The sequence below is a fragment of the Bos mutus genome, chromosome 16 (genome assembly GCF_027580195.1).
Source record: "Bos mutus isolate GX-2022 chromosome 16, NWIPB_WYAK_1.1, whole genome shotgun sequence".
NCBI lineage: Eukaryota > Metazoa > Chordata > Mammalia > Artiodactyla > Bovidae > Bos > Bos mutus.
This window is the reverse complement of record NC_091632.1, coordinates 66,832,247-66,859,135: the sequence shown is the minus strand read 5'-3', so window position 1 is coordinate 66,859,135 and position 26,889 is coordinate 66,832,247. Positions and strand designations below refer to the sequence as shown.

The 26,889-nt window shown below is 39.1% G+C and overlaps 1 protein-coding gene across 1 annotated transcript in view; it reads right to left on the bottom strand.

The window, feature by feature from the left end:
* The window catches only part of USH2A (usherin), a 928,983-nt gene that overhangs the window by 395,277 nt on the left and 506,817 nt on the right, over positions 1–26,889 (bottom strand). The window contains exons 35-36 of the mRNA XM_014481290.2: positions 7,337–7,488; positions 1,757–1,919 (exon numbers count right to left, since the gene is read on the bottom strand). Of these exons, the coding sequence (XP_014336776.2) occupies positions 1,757–1,919; positions 7,337–7,488 (315 nt within the window). The remainder of the gene's footprint in view (positions 1–1,756; positions 1,920–7,336; positions 7,489–26,889) is intronic.

Sequence of the window (26,889 nt, the reverse complement as noted above, 5' to 3'; positions counted from 1 at the left end):
GAAGGCAAGCAGAAATTTTCTCTGCAAAAACAATGCAAGATTAAACACAAGGGGGAATATGGCTCTTGCATTATTCACCCAGCTGCCTTGGTGGAAATAGCTGGGCTGTCAGGGGTCCGGCCTAAATGTTGCTTCTTTTTTTCAAATCGATCATCACTCCTTCACCTCATAATCTTACAAGTGCTTCACAGCAGAATACATCAAAGCCCTGATTGCATAAAAGGGGGACACACCAATCTTTGAGGCGATCAACTCAGACACTGAAACACACTCAACTCGCTGTACATTTACTAGTTAACACAGTACACAAATAAGAATGCCTTTCTCAATTTCAGAAACAGCTGTCTTCCTCTCTCCTCACCTGTTTTCCACTTTGAGGATGTGATTAATTCCTATAGATGAACTAGAATCAGAGAGGTGGGGAGGATAAAGGAGGAGTTTGGGATAAATATATACACACGGCTATATTTTAAATGGATAACCAACAAGGACCTACTGTATAGCACAGGGAACTCTACTCAATACTCTGCAATAACCTAAATGGGAAAAGAATATGAAAAAGAATAGATACATGTGTGTGTACAACTGAGTCACTTTGCTGTACACCTGAAAATAACACAACATTGTTAATCAACTATGCTGCTGCTGCTAAGTCACTTCAGTCGTGTCCGACTCTGCGTGACCCCGTAGACGGCAGCCCACCAGGCTCCCCCGTCCCTGGGATTCTCCAGGCAAGAACACTGGAGTGGGTTGCCATTTCCTTCTCCAATGCATGAAAGTGAAAAGTGAAAGTGAAGTTGCTCAGTCGTGTCCGACTCTTCGTGACCCCATGGACTGCAGCCCACCAGGATCCTCCGTCCATGGGATTCTCCAGGCAAGAGTACTGGAGTGGGGTGCCATTGCCTTCTCTCAATATAAAATAAAAAAAAAAAATTAAAAGAAACATTTTGAAGTTTTAAAGTGTGAGGAATACAATTTTATCATTAATAGTATATGGGAGCATATTGATGTTATTGCCTAATGGAAAATGAAATGTTGAAAACGTCTTTAAAAATAGGCTACTTCTGGAAATGATAAAAGTAAACACTTAATAAAATAAAACAAATAGGTTTCCAGTAAATTATAAGCCTGCTTTTTTTTCTATGATGGGAATTGCTTCAAATAAGTATCATATCTAACCAGCCCTAACCTAACATATTGAACTGGATTGTTTTTGATAATCCTGTCAAGGAACCCTATGCAGTCTAACCCACATCCAGTTCGTTTACTGGAACACAAACCAAGCATCCCTAACTTAGTTCAGAAATGTTAAAATGATCACATAAAAAGAGTTTACTGAAGATGGATGGCAAAATTAAAACCCAATTCTTGCAGGAACAATGTTTTAGAATTTCACCATTTATTAAGCAAGGGGACAAGAATATAGAATCTACCCTAAGCCAGTCTTTCTCAAAGTTGAGTTACCATCAGAACCACCTGAAGTGTTCATTAAAACACAGAGCACTGATTCCCACTTCCCCAGAGTTGAATAGATCAGGTGTGGTCTTGAGAGCTTACTCTTCCTATAAATGATCAGATTAAGCTTTTGTTCACTGCTATGAGAACCACAAAGTAAGTGAGGCCAAACCAGCTTGTCAATATAGGTTGATTGTAGGAAAAATAAAGAAATTTAAATCTGTGGCCAAAAGAAAAAAATTCAAAAGAAAACAAATCATTTTCTAATGCTATGGAAGTTTAAAGATGACAAACAGGTTACCTTGGTCAGCATAGAAAGTGCCAGTAAAAAGGACTGAGTACATCAAGCGTCCATTAGGGTGAAAAGGCGGTTCCCACCTCACGTGGGCTTTTCGGGATCCTTCTGTTTTGACAAACACATTTACTGTTCCTTCAGGAGGAGCTTCCAGAGTTCGATTTTCCACCTGTGAGTATAAAAAGATTTATTTTTGTTTGCAAATAAAATAAGTACATGCTTCACTTTGAGCATATTTCTTCAAAGAATCTCTTTTGGCTGTGAAGTAAACTGTTTTGACAGTCGCATCTTGTATGAATACCTCATTTTGTCAGCAGGATCAAAGCTTACCTCATGTTTTCTTCCTCCTGCTGTTAAAGCTTAGAATTTGAGCTCCTGACCAAGGCAGTTTGTGATTTCCAGAATATGTGGATCAGCTCACACTGTGATCATGCCTATAGCTGTGCATATCCACAGACTATTTCTAGGGTGGCTTAAAAACAATTTTTTTTGTGATTGCAAAAGAGAAGAAATGCATAAGGTCTATTTTCATAAGCTCCTGACTGGAGTAATAGACTGCTGGGCATTGTCAAAGGCCACATCAAGCATCTTCACAGACACACACACATACTCACTTCTCTGAGCTGTGTTACTACCAGGTATGTGCAAATGGCACCATGCCAGACATCAGGAGATAAATGTATCTGAGTGAATCTATCCCTAAAGTATAATCACAAAAGCTGAAATTTCATTAATATAATGGTAATGAATGTATATGAGAAGAACAAAAAGTGAATTATTTGAAGAGAAGGATTCAAACATAATCCTTTACTGCACAGGGGCCAGAAAGATTTTAATAGCAAAATAAGAAAAATAACCAAGAGAACAGAGGAAGATGAAGTGGGAAAGAAACTAGAAAGGGGTTTAGGGTATTTTACCATGATTTAATAATTGGCTTAAATTTGTTAATGAATCACCATGAGCTCATAAGCATCCCTCATGAACATCTGGCCTTTTCAGACATATTGAATATGTTGATACTTTTGACCTTATTCTTAAAATACAGGCTCATGCCTCACAAGAAGGTGATCAAACATGAAATCCTTAGGCAGGCAAATATTCTCAATTATGTAGCCTTCATTTGTTAGGGCGAATACACTTTCCCAATTATGAAAATAAATGTGGAAAAGACAGAGTGTTAATTTTTAATAAGTATGAGGTCATGACATGTTTTATTTTCATCTGAGAAAGGCTATGGGGTTCTTTAGATCTATAACTCCTACTCATTTTTTTAGTCTAATAGCTATGTATGAAAAATGATAAAGAAACTTGACTGGAAAAATATCAACTCATCATTTTAATATTTCATAACAAAGCAATTGGTTTCATAATGTCTATGTATATAGTTCAAATTATTGCATAGAAAGTGATTTTAAAGTGTTCCCGATAAAATAAAACTCACAAAGTTGAAGAATTAAGTACAAATCCAGATAATTACATATCTAGTTAATTCAAAATAAAAATATAGTTTTAAAATCTCCTTATGTATATGGATAAATATTTCAGTACTTCACTCTATATTAAATTTGGCAGGTGGACTCTTTTGCTCTTTTTTGTTTTAATTTACACTTTGTTTATCAACCTTGCCTTAAGAAAATGCTAAGAAAGGCCATTCTGAAGGTTAAGTTGGTTCACCTGAAAACTTCCCCTGACACAGAAAAAAAAAAATTGAGAAGAACTGTGCAAGGAAAACAAACATTTTAACAAAAATTTTATCCTTAATAAAACTCTTACAATGTATCAGAAATCTGTATATGTATTACATGTGTGTTGGGTGTGTTTATCTGTGTAACGTGCCATCAGCAAGAAACCAAGGCAGCTCTATAACCATATTACACAGCTGTGACCTATAGTTTCACACTTCATCCTTAAGAAGGTCCTTGGAGAACTGAATCCAATGAGTGTTCCAAGGCCAAATACAGCCATGAAATTTCCCATCTTAGACTCTACCATTGTTACCCAACAGTGGACAAGAGAAAAAAAACAGCAAAGTGATCTTCCTATGGACAAATTCATTGCATTTTATTGTATAAACACAAAATGTTAAGAGTTTATTTCTAATTGCAATTCAACAATATAATTGAAAAAAGGAAAGCATTTAAAAAGTTCTTCCCTGTTGTATTTTCTGTTAATTTTTTGTTATTTCACATATTTATGAAACCTCAGTTACTGGATTTAATTTGACAATGCATATTAGCATCTTAAAATTTTAATTAAAGGCATTGTAAATTGCTTTTTACACTGGAACTTCTTTAAAGCCAAATACATTGTATAAATGAACAAGAACCGAACAAACTACACAGAAATCTTTTTTTTTTTTCCCCAGATGGTACAGAATAATTTCTTCTAAATAACAAATATCAGGGAATACACTTGGTTAGGCACAAAACATATCGAGCCGACTCAGTGGTAAAGAATCTACCGGCAATGCAGAAGACACAGAAGACATGGGTTCCATCCCTGCATCGGGAAGATTACCATGTATATATTCATGGCAACCCACTCCAGGATTCTTGCCTGGGAAATCCCATGGATAGAGGAGCCTGGTGGGCTACAGGGTCACAAAGAGTTGGACACGGCTGAAGTGACTGAGCACGTAATACTACATTAAGACGGTAAGGATATGTAATTTATGTATTTTATTTTTAAAATATTCTATTTTATCAAATTTGTCATACTTTTAAACTGTTTTTTATTACATGAGCAACATTGAAAAATTTGAGGGTGAACCAGACTACATTTAACACTATTAAGCATATTTGTCATAGGAAACACTGAATGGTATTTCCCTATGTGCATGAAAAACAATGATATTAAATATGTAAGAGATGTGAAACAGTCCTCTGTTTCTAAAAACCAAGAGTTATTATTAAGAAACGTTGTTAGGCGAACAAAAGTTTGACTCTTTAGAAAACTTAATGTTGGATTTAAAAGATTTAAAAATAAAAACCATAACTTTTTTGTTTCAATGAAATATTTGTTACAACAGTGGCCTTTAGATAAAGAATACCTTTAAGTGATAAGTATACAATATGTATCGGAGAAGGCAATGGCAACCCACTCCAGTACTCTTGCCTGGAAAATCCCATGGACGGAGGAACCTGGTGGTATGCAGTCCATGGGGTCCCTAGGAGTCGGACACGACTGAGCGACTTCCCTTTAACTTTTCACTTTCATGCATTGGAGAAGGAAACGGCAACCCACTCCAGTGTTCTTGCCTGAAGAATCCCAGGGACGGGGGAGCCTGGTGGGCCGACGTCTCTGGGGTCGCAGAGTCGGACACGACTGTAGCGACTTAGCAGCAGTAGCAGCAGCATACAAAATGTATATATGATAACATATGTTTATATATAATTAATGATACCCCTGCAGTAGGAATTCGCAAACCCCCTCCAGTATTCTTGCCTGGAAAATTCTATGGACAGAGAAACCTAGCAGGCTACAGTCCATGGGCTTGCAAAGAGTTGGACATAACTGGGCACAAACATGATGATATATGTGATATTCAACAAAATTTAGCCATATTATGTGTGTGTATATGTGTGTGTGTGTGTGTGTGTGTGTGTGTGTGTGTGTGTGTATGCATATAAAGACTTTGGCCACCTGATGTGAAGAATTGACTCAGTGGAAAAGACCCTGATTCTGGATAATATTGAAGGCAGGAGGAGAAGACCATGACAGAGGATGAGATAGTTGGATGGCATCACTGACTCGATGGACATGAGTCTGAACAAGCTCTGGGAGTTGGTGATGGACAGGGAAGCCTGGTGTGCTACAGTCCATGGGGCCGCAAAGAGTTGGACACAACTGAGCAACTGACCTGAACTGAATGTGTGTGTGTGTGTGTGTATAATTTAATGATAGGAAAGTCTGGCTTTTAAGATGTGATTTCTAGATTTCTTAAATCAATAACACATTGAAAAAAACCATTGACAAGAGTTTAATCTGTAATATCTTTTATGATTGTGATAGATATCCAGGGCTATCTAAAGTTCTCAAATATGGGATCTCTTATGGGCATAATATATATTATAATTGGTAAAAAAAAAAAAATTAGAAATCAATTGAAGATCATGGGTTTTAACTTCTTGGCAGCACCAAACTGACTTGTTCTAAATAAAGACATTGCTATTCCATCCCCGTGACTAGAGATGGATCATTGACTTGGGAAAAGTGTTTGCATATTGAGCACAGGATAAAGAAGAGGACCAAGGGGAGAAAATAACTCTGTCCTTTAAGCTAAGACTGAGTCTACAACGCGTGAGGCTTTGGAGAGCAGGGTTTTACAATCCAATTCCGTTTCCCCCTTTCTATCGGGGTTTTATGCCTTTGATTCCTTCAGGTCAACATCACCTACTATCTGCACAGGACACAGATCGATAACAGTGTCCCCCTTGTCTACAGTGACCAGAACCCCAGGAGGCAGAGTGGGACCCAGTTTAGTAGCTGGGACCACAACCTGCAGTTTATTTTTTTTGAAAAAGCCTCACTTTCAAGCTCATGGCAAATGTTCTTTTGTTTCTTTTTCTTTTTTTGAATGGAGAAGAAAGGCTGGCCTATTGCCATTCCTGCTTTTAAGAGTAAGTAACCGTCAGAGGGGTCTAGGCTATGATATACTTAATGGCAATAAAGACTACAGCTCAGCTCCACTGATAGATGATGTTAGCAGCTTGGAAAGCCACCAATCTCTGAAGCAAAATGGGAGGTGTGATCAAAACTAAGGAAGCAAAAATTTAAATGGTAGAGCTGTTTTTCAAGGGTAATATTTATACAATGCACTCTTCAGTGAAGACAGAGTACATTAAAATGATAGGCCATTAGCAAATATAGCCAAAAAATATCAAAAATGAATATTTCCCTTAAAAGAAGCTAAGTCTAATTGATCAAGAAATATGCACAAGAGTAAAATGTGATGTTTTGAGACTGAAGAATGTCAAGCTGGTCTATGAGAATTACATACAATTAATTGGGTTTTGGAAATTATACCAGTAATAAAAAGCACAATTTTGTCAATCTTTTAATTACTATTGAAATATATATAGATAAAGATTTCTGAAATGTGGATATCAAAAGCTGATATTAATGACATTTTAAATACTGTTCTTATGAATATATCACACTAATAAAATTAAAATGTGTTATTCTAATGGATGAGGCAAACTCAATCTTTGAATTGATTAACATACTTGTTGGGGAGCAGTGTTGCCATATTGTGACAGTTAGGGCCTTTCAATTATTTTCACTTTTTAATCAGACACTTACTTCTTACTAGGAAGAAAAGCATCCACTTTAAATATGTCACTATATTAGGCAAGCCTGCCTGGTCAACCTACCTTTTGAAATTTCAATAAAATGTAGATTTTGTCCTTCACTAGACCTATGTGCAATCTTAAAATTTATGTTGAATATAAAATCCTACTAACTCTTAAATGAAATTTTATAAAAAGAACATCTCCCCTCCTACTTGAAAGGCTAGCTGTGGAGAGTCGCCTATTCATTGTCATCTGACATTTAGTACATACCCGGGATGTAAATTGCCACACTCACCAGTGGGCCCAGAGCACAACCTCTGGCCGTGCAGGCTTGGACCCTGAAGGAATGCAAGCTCCAAGGAGCGAATCCAGAAGCATGACAACTGAGTTCTGAGGAGTTGTGAATTAATATACCATCGAGATACAGCCCGTAACTTGTGATAACACCTGGGAAGGCAATAATAATTGTCTTTTAGTATGATTGTTAGACAATAGCAAAGAAGGTCTTAAAAGAAGCATGTACTTCTTGATGCAATTTCTAATTGCATGGAATCACAGTCTCTCCCTTAGTCTAAATCCTATCTCTTTCCAAAGGATAAAACAGGCTTTAAACTCTTGAATCTCAAATTGTTAAGCTAATTAGTATAGAGGCACAAATAGAAACCGAGTCCCAGAATAGGAAGCTTTCTATTGCATCATGTTAACTGCTGTCATTGGTGTCCCATATCAGAAATGAATAACGTAAGTACATTTACAATGTGCGTTGTTTTCTAAAATGATATCCTGATAGATGTGCTTTAGAAGTCCAATAGCCCTGTTTGGTAATGCATTATGTGTGACTCAGGATGCACCAGGCACTGTTCCAAGTGCATCCTCTTTTTGAACTGTCTCCTCACAGTACTACTATAATAAGTGCAGTATAATCATCACTATTTCATAGATGAGCCAAGTCAGGTACAGATAACTTAGGTAACTTGCTCAAGGTCACAGAGCTGGCAAATATGGGAATCAGGATTTGAATCTGGCTCCAGAGCCCGTGCTCTCAATTACAACACTGAATCACCTAAATGTAAACCCCACGCACTTTCACAGATCCATTCATGAGACACTCATGTACAGGGTAGAGAAGCTATGATTTGCGAGATTTAATGATCAACTCAAATTTGTTTTAGAAGTTACGTGTACTTTCATGAAATCAACTAACAGAGATTTGAGAGACTGCAGGGCTAATGAATATAATCATTTGATTTCTTACATTCCAATGTGCATTGGGTGGGATGGTGCACCTTCTTGAGGGATGGTACGGGGAGGGTGGAGGGAGGGGGGTTGAGGATGGGGAACACATGTATACCTGTGGTGGATTCATGTTGATGTATGGCAAAACCAATACAATATTGTAAAGTAAATAACCTCCAATTAAAATAAATAAATTTATATTAAAAAAATAAAAGGAGGTTAGGGATCTTTGCTCACTGGAAATATCCCCACTCATTAAACATCATATGTTAAGAAACAGAACTTTGCTTACATGCTAAATTAGAATGTCTTTCAGAGGTAAATTACTTTCACAGTGGCATCCTGAGTGTGCCCTTGAAGAATTATCTTAACCATTCTTCTGTCAGACAGTCTTCCTTGAAGACGGATGTTAGGTTCTTCTCCACTAGCAAACAGCACATCTCCACTGTAGCACTTAGCCACTTCTCACATTATTAGTATTATTATTCCTTACGTAATTGCCTGACATCTCCAATGGGCTATAGGCTCCCCAAGGTAATCTTGACTTCCTCACCTGTATGTTTCTAGAGCTTAGCACGGTGCCTAAAACATTGTTTATGCTAAGCTGCATCAGTCGTGTCTGACTCTTTGCAACCCCACGGACTGTAGCCCACCAGGCTCCTCTGTTCATGGGATTTCCTGGGCATAAATACTGGAATGGGTTCCTGTGCCCTTCTCCAGGAGATCTTCCCTACCCAGGGATCAAATCTGTGTCTCCAGCATCTCCTGCATTGCCAGGAAGGTTCTTTACCACTAGCACCATCTGGGAAGTAGGCACTTAAAAAATATTGACTAAATGAATACATTAACTTATATGCAGCATAGCAATAATACCAGAATCCAAACAGAATGAAAATTTAACACTATAGGGAGAAAAGGATACCTAGATACCTGAAATATTAAAAAAAAAAAAAACTCGCTTAAAGGTTGATATTATAGGATAGCTCAAAACAGTATTTTGAGAAGGAATGAGTTTTGCAATAGAAGACTAGCAAAATCAAATGTCATCAAGAGAGTTCTTGAGAGCTGTCTTCCTGGAGAACTGACTCTCAGTTTTATGAACAACAGATCTGGTCTTCTGAATGTCTTAAAAGTAGATTAAGCCTTCATTCATCATTGTATCAGGGACAGCATCACTCGGGCAATCGTAACACCAGAAGACATCATAAGCGTCCTGCTCTCCTGGGTGGGAGTTGCTCATTTCTAAAACCTTCACAATGTTCTGGCAGCACCATCATCTGTGAACTTATGAAATGCTGTGCCTGTTGTCACAATATCCCTTACAATGTTGCTTTTGATTAAGAAATCAGTTTATAATAAAAGAAAGGGGAAGTGAATTAATATTATGGAAGTGACCCATCTTATATCTCATTAACCCATAGCCTGGGAAATTGCAGAAATGGCCTTTGGAAATGTACATTACAGCCCAAGCTGCGTCACCCTGTGGATCTGGAATCCCTGTAGGATGCTTTAACTGCTTTGAACTCAGGACCAGTATTTGATGCTGGCTTTTCCATAGTGAGAAAATGTGAGAATCTTTCTTACGATCATTTTTTAAAATGTCATGTAAGTATTTTTGAAATTATAAAACACTTTATTATTAAAAATGTACTGAACACTTATGTTGAGTCAGACAAAAGGTTATATGCTTTACATGAATTATTTCTGTTAACTTTTTAGTCAGCATGTTCCCTTCCAGTATTATAGTTAATATGCTCTCCAAACTATTCGTGCTTTCTCTACTCACAAAAAGGAACGCTTACATCATGGGGCACCAAGGTACCAGTAAATTAGAAACAAGAATATTATCTGGCAACTTGGGATCTTTGTGCAACCATAACAACATGCAAAGAAAAAGTTACTATGAGGGAGGAGGAATTAGCTTCCTTCCACATGCTGACATCCTGGACTTTCTCAAGGGCACCCCTTTGTCTGACAGATTCAATCATGTGACGATTGGAAGTCTAAAGCAACTTAAGCCACAACCACTAAGGACATAGAGCTTTTAATAATAAACGTTTGGTTGGGCGACAGTCCCTGGGGTTGAAAAGAGTGGACCACAACCGAGTGACTAAACAATTGGACCTGCTTGGTTAATGAATTCTGAGCGGAACTGACGTTTCCCTTCAGGGCGGGGTCCCTTGATCGCGGCTAGGGGCTGACATCAAATGGAAGAAATTGTAAATATCAACCATGGCCTTAAGTAGTTATAGAAACAAGCGTTGAAGGTGTCATTTTTTTATTTCTTGCTTATTATATAGAGATTTATATATAATAACTAATTTTCCCTCCTCCTCTTCTCTGTTGATTTATATAAAGAAAGTTGGTTTACAGTTTAGGTTTTAAGTTATAGGATATCCAGGTGGGATATATCTAAACTGAAAGGGGAGTTAATACCACCCAGATATGACTATAGGGACAGAGGGTAAGAGCATATTCATTTGTTCAACACTTGGTAGCACCATTTGGAGTGGAAGCAAGCAGTGATTATCATCAGCAGTGGAAGGTAGAAAGGTAGGCACGGAGACCGAACAGCTCAACTGGTAATTCACCTAAGTCATCTGATGACAGCTGACACGTCCACACTTCTAGAGCCTGGTCTGCACACTGAGCCCAAGAGCCAACACAATACATTTTTAGCTCCCTTGCTGGTTGACTTTCTAGAAAGTTTCACCAAGAGGAGGCACTGCTAGGAGGGTAGAAACAGGAAAAAAGAAAACATCCAGCTTGTTTTTGAGAATATTTCATGTACCACTCTGGCTCCACAAAATAGTGCGACCGCCAGCATCTGCTCTCCTTTATTCTAAGGTGACCATATAATGTCATTTAATACTTGACACCCAAAAGAACGAGTGAATTAAAATTAAGACGTGAGAGATACATAATGAAAAACCAACTAGCACTTGGTTTAAGAGAAGAAATACAGATAAAAATCACGCTAATAATAATGTCTGTGTGTGTGCTAAGTTGCTTCAGGCGTGTCCGACTCTTTGCGACCCTATAGACTGCAGCCCACCAGGCTCCTCGGTCTGTGGGATTTTCCAGGCCAGAATACTGGAATGGGTTGCCATGCCCTCCTCCAGGCAATCTTCCTGACCCAGGGGATGAACCTGTGTCTCTTATGTTTCCTGCATTGATAGATGGGTTCTTTACCACTAGCACCATTTGGGAAGCCCAATAATAAAAAAGACAAGAAATTATTATGTGCCGGGCACTCTGATAAGCAATCATTCTATGCAATGGGCACCGGGTGCACAAATCACTTACGCTATTGCACTTATGTGCAAATCACATGTTGCAGAAGCTCTTAAAGAAATTTTAAGACCCCTGGAATGCTATCTACTTGATCTGCTTTTCAACACTGAAATAGAAAGTACCCAAATCAATATTTCCCTTTTCTTACATAATTGGGGAACAGAGAATTTCTTTTCTGCTGGGATTATGTGCATAATATCTCATTTGTCTGACATATTGGGAAATGAGATATTTTATAGGAGTTAATTTTCATTATAACTAAATCTCATCCATGAAGTGCAAACTTAAAAATCTTAACCATTTTTGAAGGAATTCTTTCCAGCAAGCACTACACACTTTCCTGTCTTTTCACAGAGGCTATAATGAATATAAGAGAATCATTTTGTGAGGATTCAAACTGTGCGTTATGGACACCAGAGACTATATTCACTAATTCAGTGATACCCTCCAGGACTGAGTAGGTGGAGGACACTTAGCCAGCTTTTCCTGTTAACATCACTTAGTGGCTATATTTCATTCATGCCCGTGTCTCCATTTTGACTTCTCCATCCTCCCTCAGTGACAGCCTCTCAAATGTAACTTCTTTGTTTTGTCTACCTGACTCTAGCAAGTCAACCCCTAGCAAGATCTGCTGAGAAACTAGATAACCATGACATTTGGAACTAAGGATAAAGAAATAATAGACAGTCACTGAGACAAGGGTTCAGAGTCAGATGAGCACAATGCAAACGAGCTGAGAATGAAATTAAGTGAGATTTGTGACAGTTAACTGCTTTTACTATCCTGTATGCACCTGACTTTGGGGATAAATTAGACTGAAGTCCAGACTCAATGGACATGAGCTCTCTCTTTCTCTCTCTCTCTCTCTCACACACACACACACAATTTCCCAGCATTCTATAGGTAACCTATATTAGACAGTATTTGTAGAAAGGACAAAAAGGTCAATTATAAAAACAATGTACACAGAAAAAAAAATGCAGTCTGCCTTTTAAATCATTTTGGACACTCTTGTCTACTTCATCCACCACACCAACTCCATCCTCAGTCCTGGAGATCTTACATTCCAAATTGATCCTTCCCTATCTCCATATCCATGGCTATCTAGTCCACTCTGCCATCATCTCATAATAGAATAGCGTGTGTGTGTTAAGTCACGTCAGTCGTGTCCCTCTCTGCGACCCCATGTATTGTACCCGCAGGCTCCTCTGTCCACGTTGATTCTCCAGGCAAGAATACTGGAGTGGGTTGCCATTTCCCACTCCAGGGGATCTTCTCAACCCAGGAATCGAACCCATGTCTCTTACATCTCCTGTTTTGATGCATTATTCATGCTCCCACAGAATTCATTCTTCATAACACAGAAGGGCAGTTTTCAAAACACACATCTGATCATACCACATGCAGTCAGTGATCAATCAGGCCTTGGCTGAGTACTAACTAGCAAGATGAGTTCCCTGTCATGGGGTAAACATGTTGTGGGGATAAAACAGACTAGTGGTGCTGGCCTCTCTGGCTTTTCTGCCTTTCGGTCTAGGTCTTACCAGCTACTGTCAGATCTCAAGGTAGGACCGAAGTGGGATACTGTTGTGTTTTAGAGCTGGAACTCAGATATGTCCCCCATCAAAAGAGCTTAAAACAAGACATTTCATCTGTTTTTAAGACCATTTATTATGATATATTGAGTTAAGGACACAAAGTTAAATTTCCTGGTAAATTTGTAGATGATAAGAAATATCATTTGAAAAAAATCCCATTTCTTATCAAAATAGGCAAGCAGATTTCATAACTTGTTTTTATTAGCAAATATTTTGATGTAAATGGAATTAGGTATGATATGAAACATTGTACAATTCAGTTATCAAAACATACATTAATAAGCAATAAGTCTAAAATATCTCTTAACACAACAATTTTTATTGACCTCAGATTCCCAATGTGAGCTACAAAAATGAGTGAATATAATCTACTGGACTTTTAAAATGAAGTCTAAGAAGATACTTTTCCTTCTTTGACTACAGCACAAGACACATATGAATAACTTTGGGATAAGTAAAATGTTAAGTTCTTAAAATGGTTTAAAATCAACATTCAGAAAACCAAGATCATGGCATCTGGTACCATCAGTTAATGGCAAATAGATGGGGAGACAATGGAAATAGTAAGAGGCTTTATTTTTGGGGGGTTCCAAAGTCACTGCAGATGGTGATTGCAGCCATGAAATTAAAAGATGCTTACTCCTTGGAAGAAAAGCTGTGGCCAACCTAGCTGCTGCTGCTACTGCTGCTAAGTCGCTTCAGTCATGTCCAACTCTGTGCGACCCCATAGACGGCAGCCCACCAGGCTCCAGTGTCCCTGGGATTCTCCAGGCAAGAACACTGGAGTGGGTTGCCATTTCCTTCTCCAATGTGTGAAAGTGAAAAGTGAAAGTGAAGTCGCTCAGTCATGTCCGACTCTTCGTGACCCCATGGACCACAGCCTACCAGGCTCCTCCATCCATGGGATTCTCCAGGCAAGAGTACTGGAGTGGGGTGCCATTGCCTTCTCCAATGACCAACCTAGACAGCATATTAAAAAGCAGAGACATTACTTTGCCAACAAATGTTCATCTAGTCAAAGCTTTGGTTTTTCCAGTAGTCATGTATGGATGTGAGAGTTGGACTATAAAGAAAGCCGAGTGCTAAAATATTGATGCTTTTGAACTATGGGGTTTAGAAGACTCCTGAGAGTCTCTTGGACAGCAAGGAGATCCAACCAGTCTATCCTAAAGGAAATCAGTCCTGAATATTCATTGGAAGGACTGATGCTGAAGCTGAAACTCCAGTACTTTGGCCACCTGATGTGAAGAACTGACTCACTGGAAAAGACCCTGATGCTGGGAAAGATTGAAGGTGGGAGGAGAGGGGGACAACAGAGGATAAGATGGTTGGACAGCATCACCAACTCAATGCACATGAGTTTGAGTAAACTCCAGGAGTTGGTGATGGACAGGGAAGCCTGGTGTGCTGTAGTCCATGGGGTCACAAAGAGTTGGACATGACTGAGCAACTGAATTGAAGTATTTTTGAAATTATAAAACACTTTATTAATTTATAAAATGTACTGAACACTTACTTTGAGTCAGACAATAGGCTGTATGGTTTATATGAGTTATTTCTGTTAAAATTGACAACACCAAGAAATTAGAACAATTTAGAACATAGCAGTTTCCTTGTTATGAAGATGAGAGAATACAGTCTTAGAGGAACTAAGCTATTTCCCAAAGTCATACAAGGAGAAATTAAGGGGTAGAACCTGGCAATCTCATCACATCACTGCCACTACTCTTGTTATCCATTTTCAGCCTAATTTTCTCTTCTAAAATATGTGGGAAATCCACTCAAATTAAGAACTGATGAACATGCTCTAGCCCTAAAAGCAATTAGGCTGAGCTTAATGAAAAATTACCATATATTTATTGAGAGTCAATTACCTGAAAGGTACTTTCTTGGTACTTTGAGAGACAGAAAGAAATAGTATCTACCTTTATGGAAGTAAGACAAGGGTTAAAAACACAGGTCTAATTAAACAACAATCTAACAGATGAGTAATCAGCACCACAAAACCTTTACACCCAACAAAAGGTATAACCAGTTAAATACAGATGCTTCTAGCAGGGAACAATCACCCTGGCTAAAGTGAGTCCTAAAAGCTTTTCAGAGCAGTCAAGTCTTCCATGCAAGGAAGCTGTGTCTTCCATAGGTTCTCCCATAAGAAAGAAAAAGCAATGATTCTGAAAGATGTTCCTGGTGGAGAAACTATATTTACCAATGTGTGGAAACAAGTAAGTGCAAGGTATAGTTAAGATATCCTGCTGCTGCTGCTGCTGCTGCTGCTAAGTCGCTTCAGTCGTGTCCGACTCTGTGCGACCCCATAGACGGCAGCCCACCAGGCTCCCCCATCCCTGGGATTCTCCAGGCAAGAACACTGGAGTGGGTTGCCATTTCCTTCTCCAATAATAGACCAGTATTTTGTTATTTTTTGTTGTTGTAATTGGTTCAAGTTTAACAGAAATAAGCCTTCAAAGGGAAGTTAGGACCTTGAATGCTGTTCGAAGGAATTGGGATTTTATGATACAAAGGAGAACCATCGACATTTTCACATTTTCATGTACTAACCAGGGGCAAAATGAAAGTCTTCCTTAGAAAAATTAACCTAGAATGACATATATAATAGACTGGTATAAGGAAGATCATGGAACTAGAGACAAGTGAGGTAGCTGAAAATATTAAAAAGAAAAAATAGCGGGGGAGGAGCTAAGATGGTGGAGGAGTAGACGGGGAAAACACTTTCTCCCCCCAAAATTCATCAAAAGAACATTTAAACACCGAGTAAATTCCACAAAACAACTTTTGAATGCCGGCAGAGGACATCAGGCACCCAGAAAAGCAACCCAAGTCTTCGAAAGGAGAGAGAAGAAATACAGCTCCACCCACCAGAACAACTACACAAGCTTCCCTAACCAAGAAACCTTGACAAGCCACCTGTATAAACCCACACAGAGTGAAGAAACTATTACAAAGCCACAGTTATCAAGACAGTATGGTACTGACACAAAGACAGAAATATTGATCAATGGAACAAAATAGAAAGCCCAGAGATAAATCCACGCACATATGGACACCTTATCTTTGACAAAGGAGGCAAGAATATACAATGGATTAAAGACAATCTCTTTAACAAGTGGTGCTGGGAAAACTGGTCAACCACTTGTAAAAGAATGAAACCAGAACACTTTCTAACACCTTACACAAAAATAAACTCAAAATGGATTAAAGATCTCAATGTAAGACCAGAAACTATAAAACTCCTAGAGGAGCACATAGGCAAAACACTCTCTGACATACATCACAGCAGGATCCTTTATGACCCACCTCCCAGAATATTGGAAATAAAAGCAAAAATAAACAAATGGGACCTAATTAAACTTAAAAGCTTCTGCACAACAAAGGAAACTATTAGCAAGGTGAAAAGGCAGCCTTCAGAATGGGAGAAAATAATAGCAAATGAAGCAACTGACAAACAACTAATCTCAAAAATATACAAGCAACTCCTACAACTCAACTCCAGAAAAATAAATGGCCCAATCAAAAAATGGGCAAAAGAACTAAATAGACATTTCTCCAAAGAAGACATACAGATGGCTAACAAACACATGAAAAGATGCTCAACATCACTCATTATCAGAGAAATGCAAATCAAAACCACTATGAGGTACCATTTCACACCAGTCAGAATGGCTGCAATCCAAAAGTCTACAAGCAATAAATGCTGGAGAGGGTGTGGAGAAAAGGGAACTCTCTTACACTGTTGGTGGGAATGCAAACTAGTACAGCCACTATGGAGAACAGTGTGGAGATTCCTTAAAAAACTGGAAATAGAACTGCCTTATGACACAGCAATCCCACTGCTGGGCATACACACTGAGGAAACCAGAAGGGAAAGAGACACGTGTATCCCAATGTTCATCACAGCACTGTTTATAATAGCCAGGACATGGAAGCAACCTAGATGCCCATCAGCAGATGAATGGATAAGAAAGCTGTGGCACACATACACAATGGAGTATACTCAACCATTAAAAAGAATACACTTGAATCAGTTCTAATGAGATGGATGAAACTGGAACCTATTATACACAGTGAAGTAAGCCAGAAAGAAAAACACCAATATAGTATACTAACGCATATATATGGAATTTAGAAAGATGGTAACAATAACCCTGTGTATGAGATAGCAAAAGAGACACTGATGTATAGATCAGTCTTATGGACTCTGTGGGAGAGGGAGAGGGTGGGGAGATTTGGGAGAATGGCATTGAGACATGTATAATATCATGTATGAAACGAGTTGCCAGTCCAGGTTCAATGCAGGATACTGGATGCTTGGGGCTGGTGCACTGGGACGACCCAGAGGGAGGGTATGGGGAGGGAGGAGGGAGGAAGGTTCAGGATGGGGAACACAGGTATACCTGTGGCGGATTCATTTTGATATTTGGCAAAACTAATACAATACTATAAAGTTTAAAAATAAAATGAAATTTAAAAAAATAAATAAAATACTGCAGCTGGGGACTCTGCAAAATAATAATAATAATAATAATTTTTAGATACACATCTTCCTAAATCGATCTTAAGTAGTTATGACCTAGGCAGGGATGTGGGACGCCACATTTTATCTTTAGTGCATGGCATATTCTAATAGTAAAATCTTTCAGTTAAGTTCAGTTCAGTCACTCAGTCGTGTCCAACTCTTCGCGACCCCATGAATCGCAGCACACCAGGCCTCTCTGTCCATCACCATCTCCCGGAGTTCACTCAGACTCACATCCATCGAATCAGTGATGCCATCCAGCCACCTCATCCTCTGTCATCCCCTTCTCCTCCTGCCCCCAATCCCTCCCAGCATCAGAGTCTTTTCCAATGAGTCAAGTCTTCACATGAGGTGGCCAAAGTACTGGAGATTCAGCTTTAGCATCATTCCTTCCAAAGAAATCCCAGGACTGATCTCCTTTAGAATGGACTGGTTGGATCTCCTTGCAGTCCAAGGGACTCTCAAGAGTCTTCTCCAACACCACAGTTCAAAAGAATCAATTGTTCGGCGCTCAGCCTTCTTCACAGTCCAACTCTCACATCCATGCATGACCACTGGAAAAACCATAGCCTTGACTAGATGGACCTTTGTTGGCAAAGTAATGTCTCTGCTTTTGAATATGCTGTCTAGGTTGGTCATAACTTTCCTTCCAAGGAGTAAGCGTCCTTTAATTTCATGGCTGCAGGCACCATCTGCAGTGATTTTGGAGCCCAGAAAAATAAAGTCTGACACTGTTTCCACTGTTTCCCCATCTATTTCCCATGAAGTGATGGGACCAGATACCATGATCTCCGTTTTCTGAATGTTGAGCTTTAAGCCAACTTTTTCACTCTCCTCTTTCACTTTCATCAAGAGGCTTTTGAGTTCCTCTTCACTTTCTGCCATAAGGGTGGTGTCATCTGCATATCTGAGGTTATTGATATTTCTCCCAGCAATCTTGATTCCAGCTTGTGCTTCTTCCAGCCCAGCGTTTCTCATGATGTACTCTGCATATAAGTTAAATAAGCAGGGTGACAATATACAGCCTTGACGTACTCCTTTTCCTATTTGGAACCCGCCTGTTGTTTCATGTCCAGTTCTAACTGTTGCTTCCTGACCTGCATACAAATTTCTCAAGAGGCAGGTCAGGTGGTCTGGTATTCCCATCTCTTTCAGAATTTTCCACAGTTTATTGTGATCCACACAGTCAAAGGCTTTTGCATAGTCAATAAAGCAGAAATAGATGTTTTTCTGGAACTCTCTTGCTTTTTCGATGATCCAGTGGATGTTGGCAATTTGATCTCTGGTTTCTCTGCCTTTTCTAAAACCAGCTTGAATGTCTGGAAGTTCACGGTTCACGTATTGCTGTTAACACTTTTATATACAGCTGACCTTGAGATTGAACAACATGGATTTGAACTGTGTGGGTTCACTTACACATGGACTTTTTAAAAAGATAAATACAGTACTATACAATTGACAGAGACACTCTACTTCCCTGGTGGCTCAGACAGTAAAGCATCTGCCTACAATGCAGGAGACCCGGGTTCAATCACTGGGTCAGAAAGATCTCCTGGAGAAGGAAATGGCAACCCACTCCAAGATTCTTGCTTGGAAAATCCCATGGATGGAGGATCCTGGTAGGTTACAGTCCATGGGGTCGCAAAGAGTCGGACATAACTGAGTGACTTCACTTTCAAATTTGACAATTGGTTGAATTCAAGGATACAGAATTGGGAATTCGGAGAGGTTACTGTGGAGATTTGAGCATACTGGAACCAATCCCCTGCAGATGCCAAAGGATAATTTTATATGGCTTTTCTACTGCTTGGTGGAGAAGGCAATGGCACCCCACTCCAGGACTCTTGCCTGGAAAATCCCATGGACAGAGGAGCCTGGTAGGCTGCAGTCCATGGGGTCTCTAAGAGTCGGACACACTGAGCGACTTCACTTTCACTTTTCACTTTCATGCAAGGAGAAGGAAATGGCAACCCACTCCAGTGTTCTTGCCTGGAGAATCCCAGGGATGGGGGAGCCTGGTGGGCTGCCATCTATGGGGTCGCACAGAGTCGGACACGACTGAAGCGACTTAGCAGCTACTGCTTGGGGAATCAGTAGCCTTTCCTCCCACATTGTCCCAGGATCAACTGTACTTTCTCTTCTTTAATAAAACAAACTTATGAGCTTAGGACTGGGATGTGTTAGACTGATATGCTGTGTCACTAGTCAGAAAATATTTTTATCAGAGATGGACTGTGAAGTTAGCAGCAAAAAAACTCATAAAAATCTGTCACCAAAACACTAACTTGCATCTAATGATTTAAAAAGAGAATGTTTTTGAGGATTAAAAAAGTCCTACCTCTGTTTTGTATCTTGACTGAATCAATATCAAAATCTTATTACTATAATAGTAATATTATATTTATAATATTTATATTTATATTTATAATTATTATATTCATAATAAATGCTTATAATAGTGTACCATAGCTTTGGAAGATGTTGCCATTTAGGTAAACTGGACAAAAGGTAATGGGATCTTTTTTGCATTATCTCCTATTAACTGCATGTAAATCTAGAATTATCTCAAAATACAACACTTAATTAAAATACAAAACAAAAACTGTCATGTTGTGGAGTATGATAGAAGAAACAAACCTTTGAAATTCAGAAGTTGATGGAAAAAACAACTATTTAATCAGATACCTTGGTCCTTCGGAAGTATTCTTGAAAGCAGAAAGAGTTTTACTTTCCCTTTATAGGTGAGAAAAACAGGTTTGAAACCCATTTTTTTCTTTTAAAAATTATGTAATAAAACATAATAAAAGAAGTACATAAAATGTTATGTTTTAAAAACAAGGAGAAAAGCTCTTATAACCATCCCAAGGTTACAGCACAGAATACTGCTAAGTACCCCAGAAATTTCCTATGAGTCCTTCGTGATTCCAACCCTTCCACTCACCCTTCTGCCTTACCAAACAGTTGGAGGGTGACAACTTGGATGACTTTAAGAATCATGTTCTTACTCCTCTACCTAGGAAATCATCCCTAAACAAAGCATCTTTGTGTGGCTTTCTACTTTGTATTTGAAATCAGATTTATGCATGTTTTTGCATATTCTTGTGCTCAACATAACATGCCAGGATTCTCTTCATATTGTTAAGGATAGCCATATTTCACTCATTTTCATTGTTGTATAATTTATATATCTATTCTACTGTTCATACTTAGATTATTTCCACACTTTGGTTGATAGATCAATGTAGCTATAAGCATTTTTGTACATGTGTCCTGAGGCTCATGTGTACAAGTTCCCTAGGGTACAGATTTTGGAGTGGAGCTGTTGGGATATATTTAACTTTACTAGACAAAACAACTCTTTTTCAAAGTGCATCGATTCCTATTAACACCAATAGTGTCTGTGAGTCATCATTCTGTATCATCAAAAAGACCACATACAGTTACTCTGTTAAATTTTTGCGAGTGTTTTTTGCATAAAATATTATCTTGATTTGGTATTATTTTTTATTTCCCAACTTATTAATGAGACTGAGTACATTTCTTTAGAGCTATGGTTTTACTCAATGACTTTCAAGCAAGCAAGAAAAGAAATGAGGGCAAGCTATATACTGACATGAAAAGATGTTTACTCCAGATTTGTCAGGAGGGAAAATATGAAAGTGGAGAAATATACATTTATGGGCAATCATTTTTAAGTGTCTATTATATGCCTATACATGGACATCATTATTCATTCAAACAACACAGTATGAAGCATCTACTATGTTCTAGGCACTGTCCTAAATGCTGTGGAGAATGAGTAAGCTGCAGACATAAAATCAGAGGGCAAAGTGGAAGGCTCCCCAGCTGGTGGCTGCCCTTTCAAGAAATTTCTGTCACTGCACATGGCCATTCTCTCATGACTACACATGTTTAAAACTTGGTCAGGGAGCTCACATTTTCCAAGTTTTTATTTCCTCCTGAATAAAATTAGGGCACCCTTCCCTGCCTTGGTGGTCTGACTGATCGAACGTGAGAATCAAATGAGTGTATATGAAAGTCCCTTAGGAAGTAAGTGTTATGAATGCAAGGGCACGAGCTTAGACCTGTTCCTTTCTTCCAGGGTGAGTTCAAGCCCAGTCTGTTACGAGAATCTCTCCTTAGACTGTCCCTCCTACTCTGCTCTATGTTACAAACTGCATATGTCTTATAAAAACAAATAATCTGCACACCTCTGAAAAACACACTTGAGACAAATCTGTATTCCTTACCTGTATGCTGTCTGCCATCACCTAGCAATTTCTCTTTTTTTTTCTATTTCTTATTTCATACTGAAGTATAGCTGATTAACAATGTTGTGTTAGTGTCAGGTATATAGCAAAGTCAGTTGCACTGATACATATATCTATTCTTTTCCAAATTTTTTCCCACTTAGGTTATTATGTAGTATTGAACAGAGTTCTTTGAGCTATACAGTAGGTCCCTATTGGTTATCTATTATTTTAAATATGTATAGCAGTGTGTACATGTCAATTCCAGACTTCCAATTTACCCCCCAAATCCTTCCCCCCCAGTAATCTTAAATTCATTCTATAAGCCTGTGAGTCTATTTTATAAATAAGTTCATTTGTATTTTATAAATAAGTTCATTTGTATCATTTGTATTTGTCTGATTTTCTTCACTTAGTATGACAATATTGAGTTTTATCCATGTTGTGGCAAATGGCACTGTTTCATTCTTTTAGTGGCTGAGTAATATTCTATTGTATTATATATGTACCACATCTTTTCTATCCATTCATCCTACCATGTAACAGTTTCTTAAATGTGTTTGCTAACTCTTTAGGTAATATTCCTCCTCTACCCTAGTCAAGCCCAGGAGTACAGTGTGAAAAAAACAGCTACTTACTAAAAGCTATAAAATAATTTTTGGGAAAAAATCTATTGGGCTTTGATTTTCAGTAATCCACTAGCGTAGTAATCTGTTGTTGTTTATTTGCTAACTCATGTCCAACTCTTTGCAACCCCATGGACTGTAGCCCACCAGGATCCTCTGTCCATAGGACTTCCCAGGCGAGAATACTGGAGGAGGTTGCCATTTCCTTCTTCAGGGGATCTCCCTGACCCAGGGATCGAACCCATGTCTTCTGCTTGGAGGGAGATTCTTTACCACAGAGCACCGCAGTAATCTGATTCGTTGGCAAATATTCATGGAGGAGGTGCTTTGTGTCAGGCATGCTTGGAATACAGAAGTGATGAAAACAGTCCTGGCCCCCGCCTTCAGAAACCTTTCAATCTAAGTGAGAAGACAGACTAAAGGCATTATGTGTATGTAAAACTGATTAACAAGAGAACCAGAATAAAACATGTGGGGTGAGGGAGGGAAGGCAGATACTAACCTAGTTCAGGTATGCTAGGAGATAAGGCTTATTTGAGACACTTATCTTTGAACTTGCATGAGAAGCAACTTCATCAAGAAAAAAAATTTCATAAACCGTTATTTGATTAGTTATAGTAAAGATTTCAGTATCCTATCATTTTGTCTTTTCATACTGTTCATGGGAAAGACTAGAGACCTCTTCAAGAAATGGGAAAGACTGGAGATCTCTTCAAGAAAATTAGAGATACCAAGGGAACATTTCATACGAAGATGGGCTCCATAAAGGACAGAAATGGTATGGACCTAACAGAAGTAGAAGATATTAAGAAGAGGTGGCAAGAATACACAGAAGAACTGTACAAAACAGAGCTTCATGACCCACATAATCACGATGGTGTGATCACTCACCTAGAGCCAGACATCCTGGAACGTGAAGTCAAGTGGGTCTTAGAAAGCATCACTAAGAACAAAGCTAGTGGAGATGATGGAATTCCCTCTGAGCTATTTCAAATCCTAAAATATTGTGCTGTGAAAGTGCTGCACTCAATATGCCAGCAAATTTGGAAAACTCAGCAGTGGCCACAGGACTGGAAAAGGTCAGTTTTCATTCCAATCCCAAAGAAAGGCAATACCAAAGAATGCTCAAACTACCACACAATTGCACTCATCTCACACGCTAGTAAAGTAATGCTCAAAATTCTCTAAGCCAGGCTTCAACAATACGTGAACCGTGAACTTCCAGATGTTCAAGCTGGTTTTAGAAAAGGCAGAGAAACCAGAGATCAAATTGCCAACATCTGCTGGATCATTGAAAAAGCAAGAGAGTTCCAGAAAAAAACATCTATTTCTGCTTTATTGACTATGCCAAAGCCTTTGACTGTGTGGATCACAATAAACTGTGGAAAATTCTGAAAGAGATGGGAATACCAGACTACCTGATGTGCCTCTTGAGATACCTATATGCAGGTCAGGAAGCAACAGTTAGAACTGGACATGGAACAACAGACTGGTTCCAAATAGGAAAAGGAGTACATCAAGGATGTATATTGTCACCCTCCTTATTTAACTTATATGCTGATTACATCATGAGAAACCCTGGGCTGGAAGAAGCACAAGCTGGAATCAAGATTGCTGGGAGAAATATTAATAACCTCAGATATGCAGATGACACCACCCTTATGGCAGAAAATGAAGAGGAACTAAAAAGCCTCTTGATGAAGGTGAAAGACGAGAGTGAAAAACTTGGCTTAAAGCTCAACATTCAGAAAACGAAGATCATGGCATCTGGTCCCATCACTTCATGGGAAATAGATGGGGAAACAGTGGAAACAGTGTCAGACTATTTTTCTGGGCTCCAAAATCACTGTAGATGATGATTGCAGCCATGAAATTAAAAGACGCTTACTCCTTGGAAGGAAAATTATGACCAACCTAGATAGCATATTGAAAAGCAGAGACATTACTTTGCCAACAAAGGTCCATCTAGTCAAGGCTGTGGTTTTTCTGGTGGTCATGCATGGATGTGAGAGTTGGACTGTGAAGAAGGCTGAGTGCCGAAGAATTGATGCTTTTGAACTGTGGTGTTGGAGAAGATGTTCTTGCCTGGAGAATCCCAGGGATGGGGGAGCCTGGTGGGCTGCTGTCTATGGGGTCTCACAGAGTCGGACATGACTGAAGTGACTTAGCAGTTGAAGAAGATCCTTGAGAGTCCCTTGGACTGAAAGGAGATCCAACCAGTCCATTCTGAAGGAGATCAGCCCTGGGATTTCTTTGGAGGGAAGGATGCTGAAGCTGAAACTCCAGTACTTTGGCCACCTCATGCAAAGAGTTGACTCATTGGAAAAGACTCTGATGCTGGGAGGGATTGGGAGCAGGAGGAGAAGGGGACGGCAGAGGATGAGATTGCTGGATGGCATCACCGACTCGATGGACATGAGTTTGGGTGAAATCTGGGGGTTGGTGATAGACAGGGAGGCCTGGCGTGCTGCGATTTATGGGGTCGCAAAGAGTCGGACATGACTGAGCGACTGAACTGAACTGAACTAAGATTTCATAATAATAAATTGAAAATTTTCAATGAGATACAAGTGGATTGCTATTTAAAAATGAAATATCACAGGATTATTAAACAACGCACATCTAGAACTTTCAAGCATGGCTGTCCTTATTTACTTTAAAAATGTCTACTGTGCCAAAACAAAGTGTAACAAGATAGACTTTGTTTGATTACTTATTTACTTTTGTCAGCCTCACAATAAAGGAAAGCTTTTACATTTATCCCACACCCAGTTCCCCCACCCCACTGCCAAATTCTGTGTGTGAAGAGTGGATTAAATGAGATTTAGGCATCAGTCAGGATCTCAGTAGAAATCTGACGACAACTAAAATGGACGATTGAGAAAACTTTAGTGCAGGCACTATTTACAGAGATGTGGGTAGAGTTAGAAGGCAATGGCACCCCACTCCAGTACTCTTGCCTGGAAAATCCCATGGACGGAGGAGCCTGGTAGGCTGCAGTCCACGGGGTCTCTACGAGTCAGACACAACTGAGCGACTTCACTTTCACGCATTAGAGAAGGAAATGGCAACCCACTCCAGTGTTCTTGCCTGGAGAATCCCAGGGACGGGGGAGCCTGGTGGGCTGCTGTCTGTGAGGTCGCACAGAGTCGGACACGACTGAAGCGACTTAGCAGCAGCAGCAGGGTAGAGTTAAAGGAAGGCAGCAAGTGATAATAATGGCTCCCCAGGTAGTAACTGTCAGGACTCCTAGGGGCCAATAAATATCCGTATATTTGCAGGTAAAGGATGAGAACAGACTCAGGAAGCTGGAGAAAGAACTGGAGTGACAGGAAAGGGCCATTGGATAAAAGCTGTAGCCTTTGGTGGAGGAAGGCCACCCTGGAGCCCAGAGCCTGGTAGAAAGTTCTGAGACTCTGTTCTCCTCTGACTCTTGTATCTCTTGCTGTTGCTGCCCAGGGACAACCAAAAGGAAAAGAGAGAGAGAGAGGAAGTCCACTGATGCTGTGAGTAAAGGTCAGTCTAGAAGGATGCAGGTCTGAGTGGAGGAAAGTACAGGAAGTATTTAAAGAAGTAAAAGAAAAATGTGCAACATAAAAACATTAAGGGAAATTATTATGTTGCATTGTATCATATTTTTGTACTTTTCTCTTATTCTCTTATGCTAATAATCAGTAAGATAGCTATGAGAAAATAAAAATATTATGTTGTGAGGTACAGTATATTAGGTTATTTAATGCAGTTCTACAAATTCAGTTCTATGGATAATCCACAAAATGGATACTTAATTCCCACTGGCTTACTATCATAAGCAGTTTGAAGTTTATCACCTTTCTCTTTCCATAATGGTAGAATTTTTAAGGTGTTTAATTTTCACAGGGAAGCTGAATCATAATTGTCCATAAAGCACATCCACTGGGATATATATCTTTGTGCCTCTTCATCAGGTTATGTCAAATTGTATTTCCTAAGGTGCCCAATAGGTTGTCATATATAACCAAGGAAATTCAATACAAGTACAATATGATGTAAATTTAATACAAGGTATCTCTGTGTACACTGAAGAATTCTGTTTACTGTAAGAATTAAACAACAATGCTTTGGTGTGTCATAAAAATAACATGCATAGTGAATATAGATGCTCCAAACATATTTGTTTGTTTTTTTCCAGCACAGTGTGGCAATGTGAATATCAACTGAGGTTTCCCCCCAAGGTCCGGATGATGATTGAATGTGGCAGATATTTCCCTGTGTGAATACTTGATCCTTCAATTAAAAAGGAAAAGAGAGAACAGCTTTCACAATGTGGA